Below are 9,842 nucleotides of genomic sequence, written 5' to 3' on the forward strand. Positions count from 1 at the left end.
CCCCCGGCCCGGCGGGGTGGGGCCTCCCTGCGGAAGCCCAGGTGCCCGGGCTGTGCGGGCGGAGGGAGCGACGCTGACCCGCGTCCACGGGAGCGCCCGTCGCTCCCCCAGCTCGGCCAGGTCCGTGGGATCCGGCCGTGCACACAGGTAGCCCTCCCTTAGCGACTGGCCCCCGGACTCGGCGAAAGGCTGTGCTTCCGTCCGGAAGCCTGTGCGCGGCCACCCTTCCTCCTCCCGGACCCCGGAGCGGCCCTCGGCGGAGGCGCTGGCGCCTTTCCGTCCGCCCCACTGCGGGTCCGAGGCCCGGGCGCGGGGGTGGGCTGCGCTGTGGACTCGCCACCGCCTGGACGCCCGAGCCCCCCTCGGCTCCGCGCAGCGCGGGTGTCCGCCTCCCTCCCGGCCTCCCTCCCGGGCCTGGGCTGGGGCTGGGGGTGGGGTGGGGTGAGCGCTGGGGAGCGCAGCCAAAGGGGGAGGAACCCAGAGGAGACTTAGGGGAGCACAGTTTAGCAGAGTCCCTGAGCTGCTGGCTGGTCCCTCATCATTAGTGTGTCCCCCATGACTTGGCACGTGGGGCTTGTCTGTTAGGACTGGGAAAATAAGCGAAGAGTGACGTTGGACTGAAGTTTGACTGTGGGCCAGGATTTAAGCCTGTATCTACATTAACTCCCATACTTCTGCCCGCACTGCTACCGCACAAAGTAGGTGCGGTTATACCCACTGTGCAGGCGGGGGGAACCGCCTTGAAAGGGGAGGAGCTGGCGTCTGCTCGCAGGGTGAGGCCACCCAACCCGGGCCCTTCAGAGAGGGAAGGGGGACCCTGGAGCTCTGCCAGGTGCCTGCACTTGCAAAGGTCCCGCGAGCAGCCCCTCAGGCCCCACCCAAGGGCGGCTTCAGACCAGCAAACTCCCATCCCACCCCTGGCCCCTGTTGACTTGGCAGCCGGTTACATTCTGCCTCTAGGTTTGGTAGGGATGGCATTTGGAAGCTATTTCCCCCCCCCACGCCCCACCCCTGGACTCCAGGCGCTTTCTGCTTCTCGTCAGAGTATTTTCACCTGGCTTTTTGAAAAATGGGAGAAGTCCAGCGGTGACCCCTTAGGCTGCCGAATGAAAAACCCACAGAAGTAAAACAAATTAAAGCAGCTATGTAGTAAAGTTGTATAAAAGTGGCAAGGGCAGACCCCGGGCACGGAAGATAGATACACTTTGCAGAATGTACTAGAAGTAACTGCACACATGGTTGCAACTAGTCAGGGACACAGGATGCGGTCAGTATATAAAATCAAAGAAGAGGCAGGGAGAGAGGAGGAGGCCCCCTGATTCCCAGTGCATTTTGAGGCTTGTTCCCGTGGGAAGTCCTTGGTGAGGCATTGAGTGCTTCTGTCTCTTTGCAGATGGCTACCCTCCCTAAGAAGGAGTCCAGGGCACCTACCACCTGTCTGGGCCTGGACACTAACTATGGGGATGGCTTGGAAAGAGAACGCTCCAGAAAGCCAGACCACAAGCGGCCAGAGCACTATGGCGTGGGTGATCCCACCACCCCGTTCTCCTCTGATGGCTCCCACCTGTCCTCCCGGGGAAGAATCAGTAAATGGTTCTGGGACTCGGCTGAGGAGGGCTACAGGACCTACCACATGGATGAGTATGATGAGGACAAGAATCCCAATGTGAGTGAGCCCTCCTTCCCACTGGACTGCAGGGCGGGGATTACCCTACCCTGACCCACAGGGCAGCATCTAACTTGCTCTTGCCTGGTTAGACTTATGGTCCTCTGACCTCCAAGAGGGCTTCTGATACAGAACACATAGAGAGAATAGAATAACGAACCCCCAAATATCTATCACACAGCTTCAACAATTAACCATTTATCGCCAATTTTGTTTCATCGATATACTCACCTATTCCACCCTCAGATTATTTTTCATCAAATACCAGCAGTATCTCATTTTATCTGTAAAATGTACAGTACATTTCTCTAAAAGATAAGGATTAGAAAAACCATAACTGCAGTACCACTTACACCTACAAAATCCCCCAAAAGATTGGGGAGACATGTTTTATTTAAAATTCTGCAAGAATTGGGGAGCACAAACAATGTATTTCACTGGTACTCTGAAGAAGGGTGTAGAAAGGCCCCAGTTTATTACCTGGGTTAGAAAATGGCCCGGTTAGGCCCAGCCGGCGTGGCTCAGTGGTTGAGCGTCGACCTATGAACCAGGAGGTCACAGTTGATTCCTAGTTGGGCCATATTCCCAGGTTGCAGGCTCAATCCCCATTGTGGGACGTGCAGGAGGCAGCCGATCAATGATTCTTATCATTGATATTTCAATCTCTCTCTTCCTCTCTGAAATCAATCAATAAATCAATCTTCATATATATATGAAGAAAATGACCCAGTTGTAATTAAGGGGAACTTGATTTGTGAGGGAGGAATTTGAGAACCATGGAATGCTCTAATGTGGATTCTGACCCACAGACTGTCAACTATTCACCTTGAGAGCTGGGGCAGAACTAGGGTTTGGGCCACAGCTGTGTCACTATGGGGTGTGTATTCTTGAGCTAATTACTTAACCTCTTTGAGCTTTAGTTCATCTCTAAAATGAGATAATGATACCTGTTCCATAGAATAGTCCCAATGAAGTGAGATCAGGTGTGCAAAGCTATCAGCACAGTGTTTCCACGTGGAGCATTCAGGAAATGGTAGCTGCTGTTATTATGAATGTTATTTGTCCTGGTTGTTGTAAGTTATTCCCAGTAATACCTTCAGAGCTGTCGCAAATAAGAACCTTTAATAATCTTTATTTGTTGAGCATCTTTCAGCTACTGGGCACTGTCCTAGATGCTGGGGGCATAGCAGTGAACAAAAATAAAGTTTCTGCCTTCATGGAGTTTATAGTCTGGGGGGCGGGGGTGGAACAGATAGTAAAAACAGTTCTATATATTGAACCAAGTCAAACAGGGGTGGCTGGAAGGGTGGGATTGCAGAGAGCTCTGCTGTGCTGCTTCCTTGATCTTCCATTGGCCTCCCTCTGCCATGTTCACCCTGACTCTGTGCCTCTCCTCTCCAGGGCATCATCAACTTGGGCACCAGTGAGAACAAGCTCTGCTTTGACCTTCTGTCCAGTCGGGTGAGTCCCGGTGCACATCTGGGTGGCATCACCAGCTCTGAAGGCCTGCTTCCTCTTGGACTCCCTAGAATGCTTCTCCCACCAGAGCCTGCTGCTTACCTCAGTGGCCTTGGCCGGGGAGTCAGGAGTCCAGATTCTAGATCTGCCTCAGGGACAACTTCCTCTGTGGTCTTGGGCGAGTCACTTTGCCTACTTTGATACTGCTTCTTTTTCTCGTCACGTCCTGCCCCTCACACAGATCCTCCTGTTGGCTGGGTCCCTGCTCTCAGGGAAAACACTCAGTGTGGGATAGGGGGGTGTAGTTAGTAATGATCAGCTGGCTCTGGGGTTGGGCGTGGTGCTGATTTGTAGCTTTTGCCGATTCCCATAGTGTTAATACTCCCACCAGGACCGGTTTTAAGCTACTGATATGACACTATTGCACACAAAATTGGGAAGAAGTGCAGTGGCACTCAAATACAGGGTGGAACAAAAGTAGGTTTACACTTGTGAGTACACAAAACAAGAGTTTATTCTTGTATTATTAATTATTAATTTTCGTATTATTTTTCCATATGAACAACTGTAAATCTTCTTTTGTCCCACCCTGTATAGTATTTTCTCTTCCAGACACACAGATAGAAATAACCTCAAGAGCACAGAAGGTAGTAAAATGTAGTAACATAATCAAGAACAATATCGTTTGCGTATTTACCACCTTTGTTTTTAATGTAATTCACTTATATAATTTGTATAATTTAATTTTTGAAATGACTGTCTATTAACACAGCTTTAGCTGGTGCCAGCCATCTCTAGCAAACCACTGGAAATGCCTATTAAATGTCTCCCAAGGCCTAACAGTCAGACTTTGGGATTGTAGAAAGAGTGATGCTTAACTCAAAGGGACATGTATCCAAAGGTGACAAATTCACATCCCAAGGGGAGAGGGGTATAGTGCAGGCAGTGGGCTTGAAAGGCATGCTCTACCTAAAGCCAGCTCCCCACATGCCAAGGTTGCTCAGCATCATCCAAAGAAATAAAATTTGAGCCACATATATAATTTTAAACTTTCTATTAAGTAAGTGAAAAGAAACGGGTAAAATTCATTTTAATAATATACTTTATTTATCCTAATATATTTAAAATATGACCATTTCAACACATAATCAATGAAGCATTTTACGTACTTTTTTCAGATCAAGTCTTCAATATCCAGTTTTTCTCAATTCAGACTAGTCCCATTCCAAGTACTCAATAGCCACATGTGTCTAGCAACTTCCCACAAGCTATTGGGCAGCACAGCTCTAAGGGACGAAGGAGAAAGGGAAAGGTTCGAGTCGTATACGAGTGGCTGCCTGCCTTTCTTCTTGTGGTCCCACTGCCCATGGGCCCGGCCTTTCCTTGACATTGTGTGTGTGTGTGATGCCCTGGGTGTCACTACCCCAGCACCTGGTCAGGGTCAGGATGGTCTAGAAATGACCACATTTTCCCAAGTGTGAGGTTGAACTGAGCCTGCAGGACGACAGTGGCCTGAGTCCCTCCAGAAGTTGGCACAAGACCCAATCCCAGGACTTCTTCTTTCACCCCAGGGAGGAGCTGGGTAGCACGGACTCCCATCACAGCCTCTGCAAACCCACCCCTCTGGGTTTTTTCAGGTGTCCGTGTTGAATAAAGAGCACTCGACTGGAAGGCAAACATTCTAAGATTCTCAGCTCTGATACTTGCTAGCTCCGTGACTTGGCTGAGGCACGACTTTTTTAGCCTCTGTTTCCTCATTAGCACATTGGGCCTGAGAATGCTGGCCCCGTGAGCCCCTCTCACAGCTTCTTTGATGAGGAGACCAAGCCCTTGGCTTTAGAGGCCTTGGTGCTGTGTGATGCAGGTTGTAGTGCCGACCGGCCCTACTGTGAGCACGTGTGACCCTTGGCCCTGCTCTTTCCTCTCTGTCCCCAGCTGAGTCAGAGTGACATGCTACAGGTGAAGCCGTCTCTGCTGCAGTACCCTGACTGGAGGGGACATCTGTTGTAAGTAGTTGCAGAGGCCAGTGGCTCTCCGCCCCAGGGCAGTTTTGCTCCCCAGGGGACACATGGCAATGTCTGCAGACATTTGTGGTTGTCATAACTGAGAAGTGAGTGCTACTGGCTATTGGGTAGAGGCAAGGGTTGTTGCTAAACCTCCTACAATGCCCAGGATAGTCCCCAGAACAAAGAATCATCTGGCCCCAAATGTCAATAGTGGTAGGTGAAGAAAACCTGCCTTAGGCCGAGGGCTACTTAGTTAGTCCTGGAGACCTGGCGGGTGATCATGGGGTCTCCTAGAGCATTTGCAGGGGCCTGGTGCCTCCTGCCAGTCCCACCCCAGCTCAGGAGCTCCCTAGCTTGGTTTCTCTGGCTCTGAGGCATGGGGAGGGCCTTCATATGAGGGGCCTTAACCCCACTTTCTCAGTAGCTTTAGAGGAGCCAGAATCAGTTGAAGGGGAGTAGGGTGGGAGATGGTAAATGATACTAGTAAGAGTTTGTACTTATTGAGCACTTACTAAGGGCCAGATGCTGTCCTGGGCATAGTGACTTAGCAGGACTTGATTCCAAGAATGATTCCAAAGCACATGTTCCTAAGTAATTAGGATGGTGGGCCCAAACCACTGGCTTTGAGTGTGGACTCTGCCAAGTGACCTAATTTTTTCAAATCTCAGTTTCTTTGTCTATAAAATGAGAATAATGGTAATAATAATAGTTACATCATAAGGTTGTTGCAAAATTTAATAAAATTCTCCAAATAACACCTGTATAAGGTAAATGCTCAATAAATATTAGCAATAATAACTATGATAATAGTCATTGTTATAACAACATTATTATTATTACCACCTACGTCTACATAGAGCGTTGCTTATGATGTCCCTGAGGTGTGCTGATTTGGTGGGGTTGGCTGTCCTAGAACTATTGAGAATGAAAGTTTTGATGCCTGTGGATAGTGTTGGGGTGGAAGGGGAGAGGTGGGTGGAGATATTTACTGATCACATTCTCTTGTGGGAAACATTGCTGGGTAATGGCCGTTGCCTGAAGATTCGCCAGGGGAGCTTTGGGATGGAGTGTAGGTTGAAGGCCCCCTGACAAGCACTGCCCATCTGTCTGTCTTATCTGCAGCCTCCGGGAGGAAGTGGCCAGGTTCCTGTCTTTCTACTGCAGGAGCCCTGCACCCCTTAAACCAGAGAATGTGAGTGGCCCTCCTCCTCTTTCCTGCTCTTCTGTCCCTCCCCCAGCTTTTGGCTGGCCAGGGATAAGGGTTGGGGGGTAGGGGGTGGGATTTGCCTTTCACTTTGTTTTGATTTATTTCCAAGAGGAATTAAGAACACCTCGCTTCGCCCCTCCCTTAGAGTTTGGGTATGCTTTCTGCCCCACTTTGTCCTGTTGAAACCGACAGCCAGTGGGTCCAGGCTGCCTGTCACTACATGAGCCAATTAAACAGAGACAGGGTCGAATCATATATAAGCATTTATTCCAGTAATGTCGACCATATGGGAGAGCAGTAGGTCATCCACAAAAATCTGCTCTACGCCTCCCCATCAACCAGCTGCTTATATTGGGTGGAAGGACAAAGATGGGAGAGTAGGAATTACAGGCATGAGGAAGTAGGCAAGATATAATGGTTACAGGTTACAGGCAATGAGGGCGGAGGGGTTGCAAACGGTGGGCGCCTGTGGGGCCTGGTTGTTTCAGCAACAAGGTGGTTAATCTTTGAATGATGATAGGCAGTCATCAGAAAAGGAGAATGGACTGACTGCATTCCTAGGTTAACTCCCATGTCCTGGCTTGTACAGCTCTCAGCCAGGTTAGAATGTGCTTTCTCTAGTCAGAACAGAACAAGTACGGTTATCAGAGCAGGATTAATATTTCTTATAATTATATCTAGTCCCCACTCTTCTATTTCTGCCCCTAACACTGTGGCCCCTCTTTGCCTCCACACCTTTGGACATGACTCCAAGTGGGCAGCTCCCTCTTCCTTGCTCAGTTGACTTAGAGCAGCGTCCCCACAACTAAGCCACAGGAATGAACTGGGCCATCAGTCAGGAGAGGCCTTCAGAGTCCTGAAAGGCACCGAGTTGCAACCTGGCTCTCCCTCTGTGCCGTGCGGGGACAGAGGCTGCAGGTCCTGGATCCCTCCTAAAACAGACTCACTTTTGTCCCCTGGATGTGTCACCCCCAGGTGGTTGTCCTGAACGGCTGTGCCTCTCTTTTCTCTGCTCTGGCCACGGTGCTGTGTGAGGTCGGGGGTAAGTGGACTACGGCCCGCTTCGCCCTGGGAGCTGCCCTGTGCCTGCAGTGTCCAGCTGCCTGTCCTCGAGGGCTGCATCAGAATGCTTTTGGCCATAATAGACTACGAGCCTACAGGGGGCTGAAATAAGTCGCTTGGCATGAGCTACCTAGTCATACTGAGAACACATGGACTGTAGTCATGGTCAGGAGTTATTGGTTGCCAGGAACTGAGGCCCACCCATGCTGTCATAATCAGTAATGATAACATTACTAACATTTCCTGCCCATTCTAGGACAATCGCGAATGGGGTCAGTGGAACACTATCTCTCACTGGGATATGCAGTCTCCCCCGCCCCTTATAATGCAGGCCTTTCTCTGGACCTTCCTGGGTTTTGTATGGCCCAGTGGTGCTGGTCCAGCTGCCACTCCACGTGGCCTTTCCATTCAAGTTCACGTCCTCACAGGTGTCTGTGCTTCTCAGAGCTAAGTCTTGAGGGAGAAGATGTGGTGGGTTTCTGGCCAGCCAGTGGATTGACTGCCTCGGGTCATTTGTCTAGCTCTGGTCCAATCCCTGTGGCTGGGGAAAGGAATGCTTAGGACAAAGGCTGCCCTTTTTAGTGGTGAGCAGAGTGGACTGTGCTAGTGGAAGTTTGGAGAGTAGCTTGACCTCTGTGTTTTCTTCAGAAGTGGAGCAATGCCTTTAGCTCTCCGTTAGAGTAGAGCTTACAGTCATCTCATCAACCCCCACCCACAGCTGGAGTCTCTGCGTGACATCCCTCCCCAAATGCTCTCAGCCTTTGTGTGAATGCCCCCACGGGTGGAGGGCCCGTCCTCCTGAAGCAGCATATGATTTCTCTGGGCAGTTCTATATGTCGTCAGGTTTTTCCCCTTCCTGAGCCCAGATCATCACCCTGCAGCGTCGACTCCTGGGTCCAAGTCTCCTAAGAGTGATGCCCCCCCCACCCCCCATGCTGAGTGCCTCAGTGGAATCCTCTAAGCTTTAGTTTCCTCATTGGTGAAATTAGGGGACAATAGTACTTACTTCACAGAGTGACTATGAGGATCTAAGGAGATGCAATGCAAATGAATGTTTAGCACATTTCCCAGCACATAGTAAGTGCTCAATAAATATTAGCTCCTGATTTTTAGAACTGATCTCAGTGGAGCCCAGCTCTAGAAAGAGTTTTGGGAGTTGAGAGAGGGAGCTCGCCCCGAATGTTCTCCAAGATCATTGCAGGCTTAGAGAGGCTGGGGTGAATGGACAGGGGGTCCATGAGCTCCAGCCAGAGGGTGACGAGCCCTGGCCCACTCCTGCCCCCAGAGGCTTTCCTGATCCCTGCCCCTTACTATGGAGCCATCACACAGCACGTCTATCTCTATGGCAACGTCCGACTGGTCTCTGTCTATCTGGACAGTGAGGTAAGAGTTCCTGGAACCCCAGGTCGGGGTTTCTGCCGGCCAAGGCTTTCCTGCATCTGAATCTGAGGGTGGACATGGGAGAAAGTCCATGCTGAGGGCTCAGGGGCTATGGCTGAAAGGGGAGTAGAGGCTTCTGTTGCCCATGGCCAGTGCTTGGGTTCCCCGGGGCCCCCCATTCTCCCAGCTCTGAGATCCCTGGGATTGATGTAGAGGCCAAGGGCAATCCCAGGGGACCACACAAAGATGGTGGGGTGAGGATGGGGTAGAGCAGACCTCAACATGGAAGTCCTTAGACCCCAATCTGAGGACCTTTGGGCCTCTTCCTGAAACCTAGTAGTGATGAGGATGTCCCTGCTGTGGCCGTGGGGTGGGGGCGGGTGGCAGTGAGAGGGGAGTGACCCCACCTGCACTTTTCCGGAGACTATTCTAAGGAGGCTGGAGGTGACGGGCAGGAGGGGCCCTCAGAGTTCATGGGTTTGAGGAGGGGGTCACTGAGTTTGGCTGTGGATCTTTTTCCAGGTCACTGGGCTGGACACACGCCCCTTCCAGCTCACAGTGGAGAAGCTGGAGGTGGCCCTGCAAGGAGCTAATGCTGAGGTCTGGAGTCAAATCAAACCAAGGCTCGGAGTGGGTGGGTCTGAGCCAGGCACAGACCCCGCTTCCTGTGGCTGGTCTGCTCCGAGTAGGGGAGGCACTCCGTGATGAGATGGGGGTAGAACCATTCTGGGGGCCAACCAGGAGCTGCCCATGGAGAGTCTTCCCCCTAGAGCAGGGGTGAGGAAAGGCAGGCCCGAGGGCCGTCTAAAGCCCATGAAATCATTTGGTCTGGCCCTGCTAAGGCATTAGGGGTGAGTTAATGAAATGTTTGTCCAAATATAGCAGGCTAATTTTTAAGTGGATAATTTTGTGTGGCCTGCGAATGATGTTATCAATATCCAAATGGCCCTTGGCCGTAAAAAGTTCCCCACCCCGGCCCTGGAGGAAGACTGAGACCTCAGTGCACAAATCATCAACCAGGGAACTTGATTAAAAATATTACCCCACGTCGCCTAATTCCGGT

At 51.0% G+C, this 9,842-nt stretch overlaps 1 protein-coding gene across 1 annotated transcript in view; it reads left to right on the forward strand.

Annotated features, from left to right (window-relative positions):
- Positions 1-6: 6 nt before the first annotated feature.
- ACCS (1-aminocyclopropane-1-carboxylate synthase homolog (inactive)) overlaps positions 7-9,842 on the forward strand; it is a 15,692-nt gene continuing 5,856 nt past the window's right edge. Inside the window, 8 exon segments of the mRNA XM_006772242.2 lie at positions 7-147; positions 1,394-1,666; positions 3,068-3,127; positions 5,060-5,130; positions 6,253-6,322; positions 7,313-7,379; positions 8,685-8,782; positions 9,302-9,379. Of these exon segments, the coding sequence (XP_006772305.1) occupies positions 1,394-1,666; positions 3,068-3,127; positions 5,060-5,130; positions 6,253-6,322; positions 7,313-7,379; positions 8,685-8,782; positions 9,302-9,379 (717 nt within the window). The 5' untranslated portion in view covers positions 7-147.

The sequence above is a fragment of the Myotis davidii genome, unplaced genomic scaffold (assembly GCF_000327345.1).
Source record: "Myotis davidii unplaced genomic scaffold, ASM32734v1 scaffold265, whole genome shotgun sequence".
NCBI lineage: Eukaryota > Metazoa > Chordata > Mammalia > Chiroptera > Vespertilionidae > Myotis > Myotis davidii.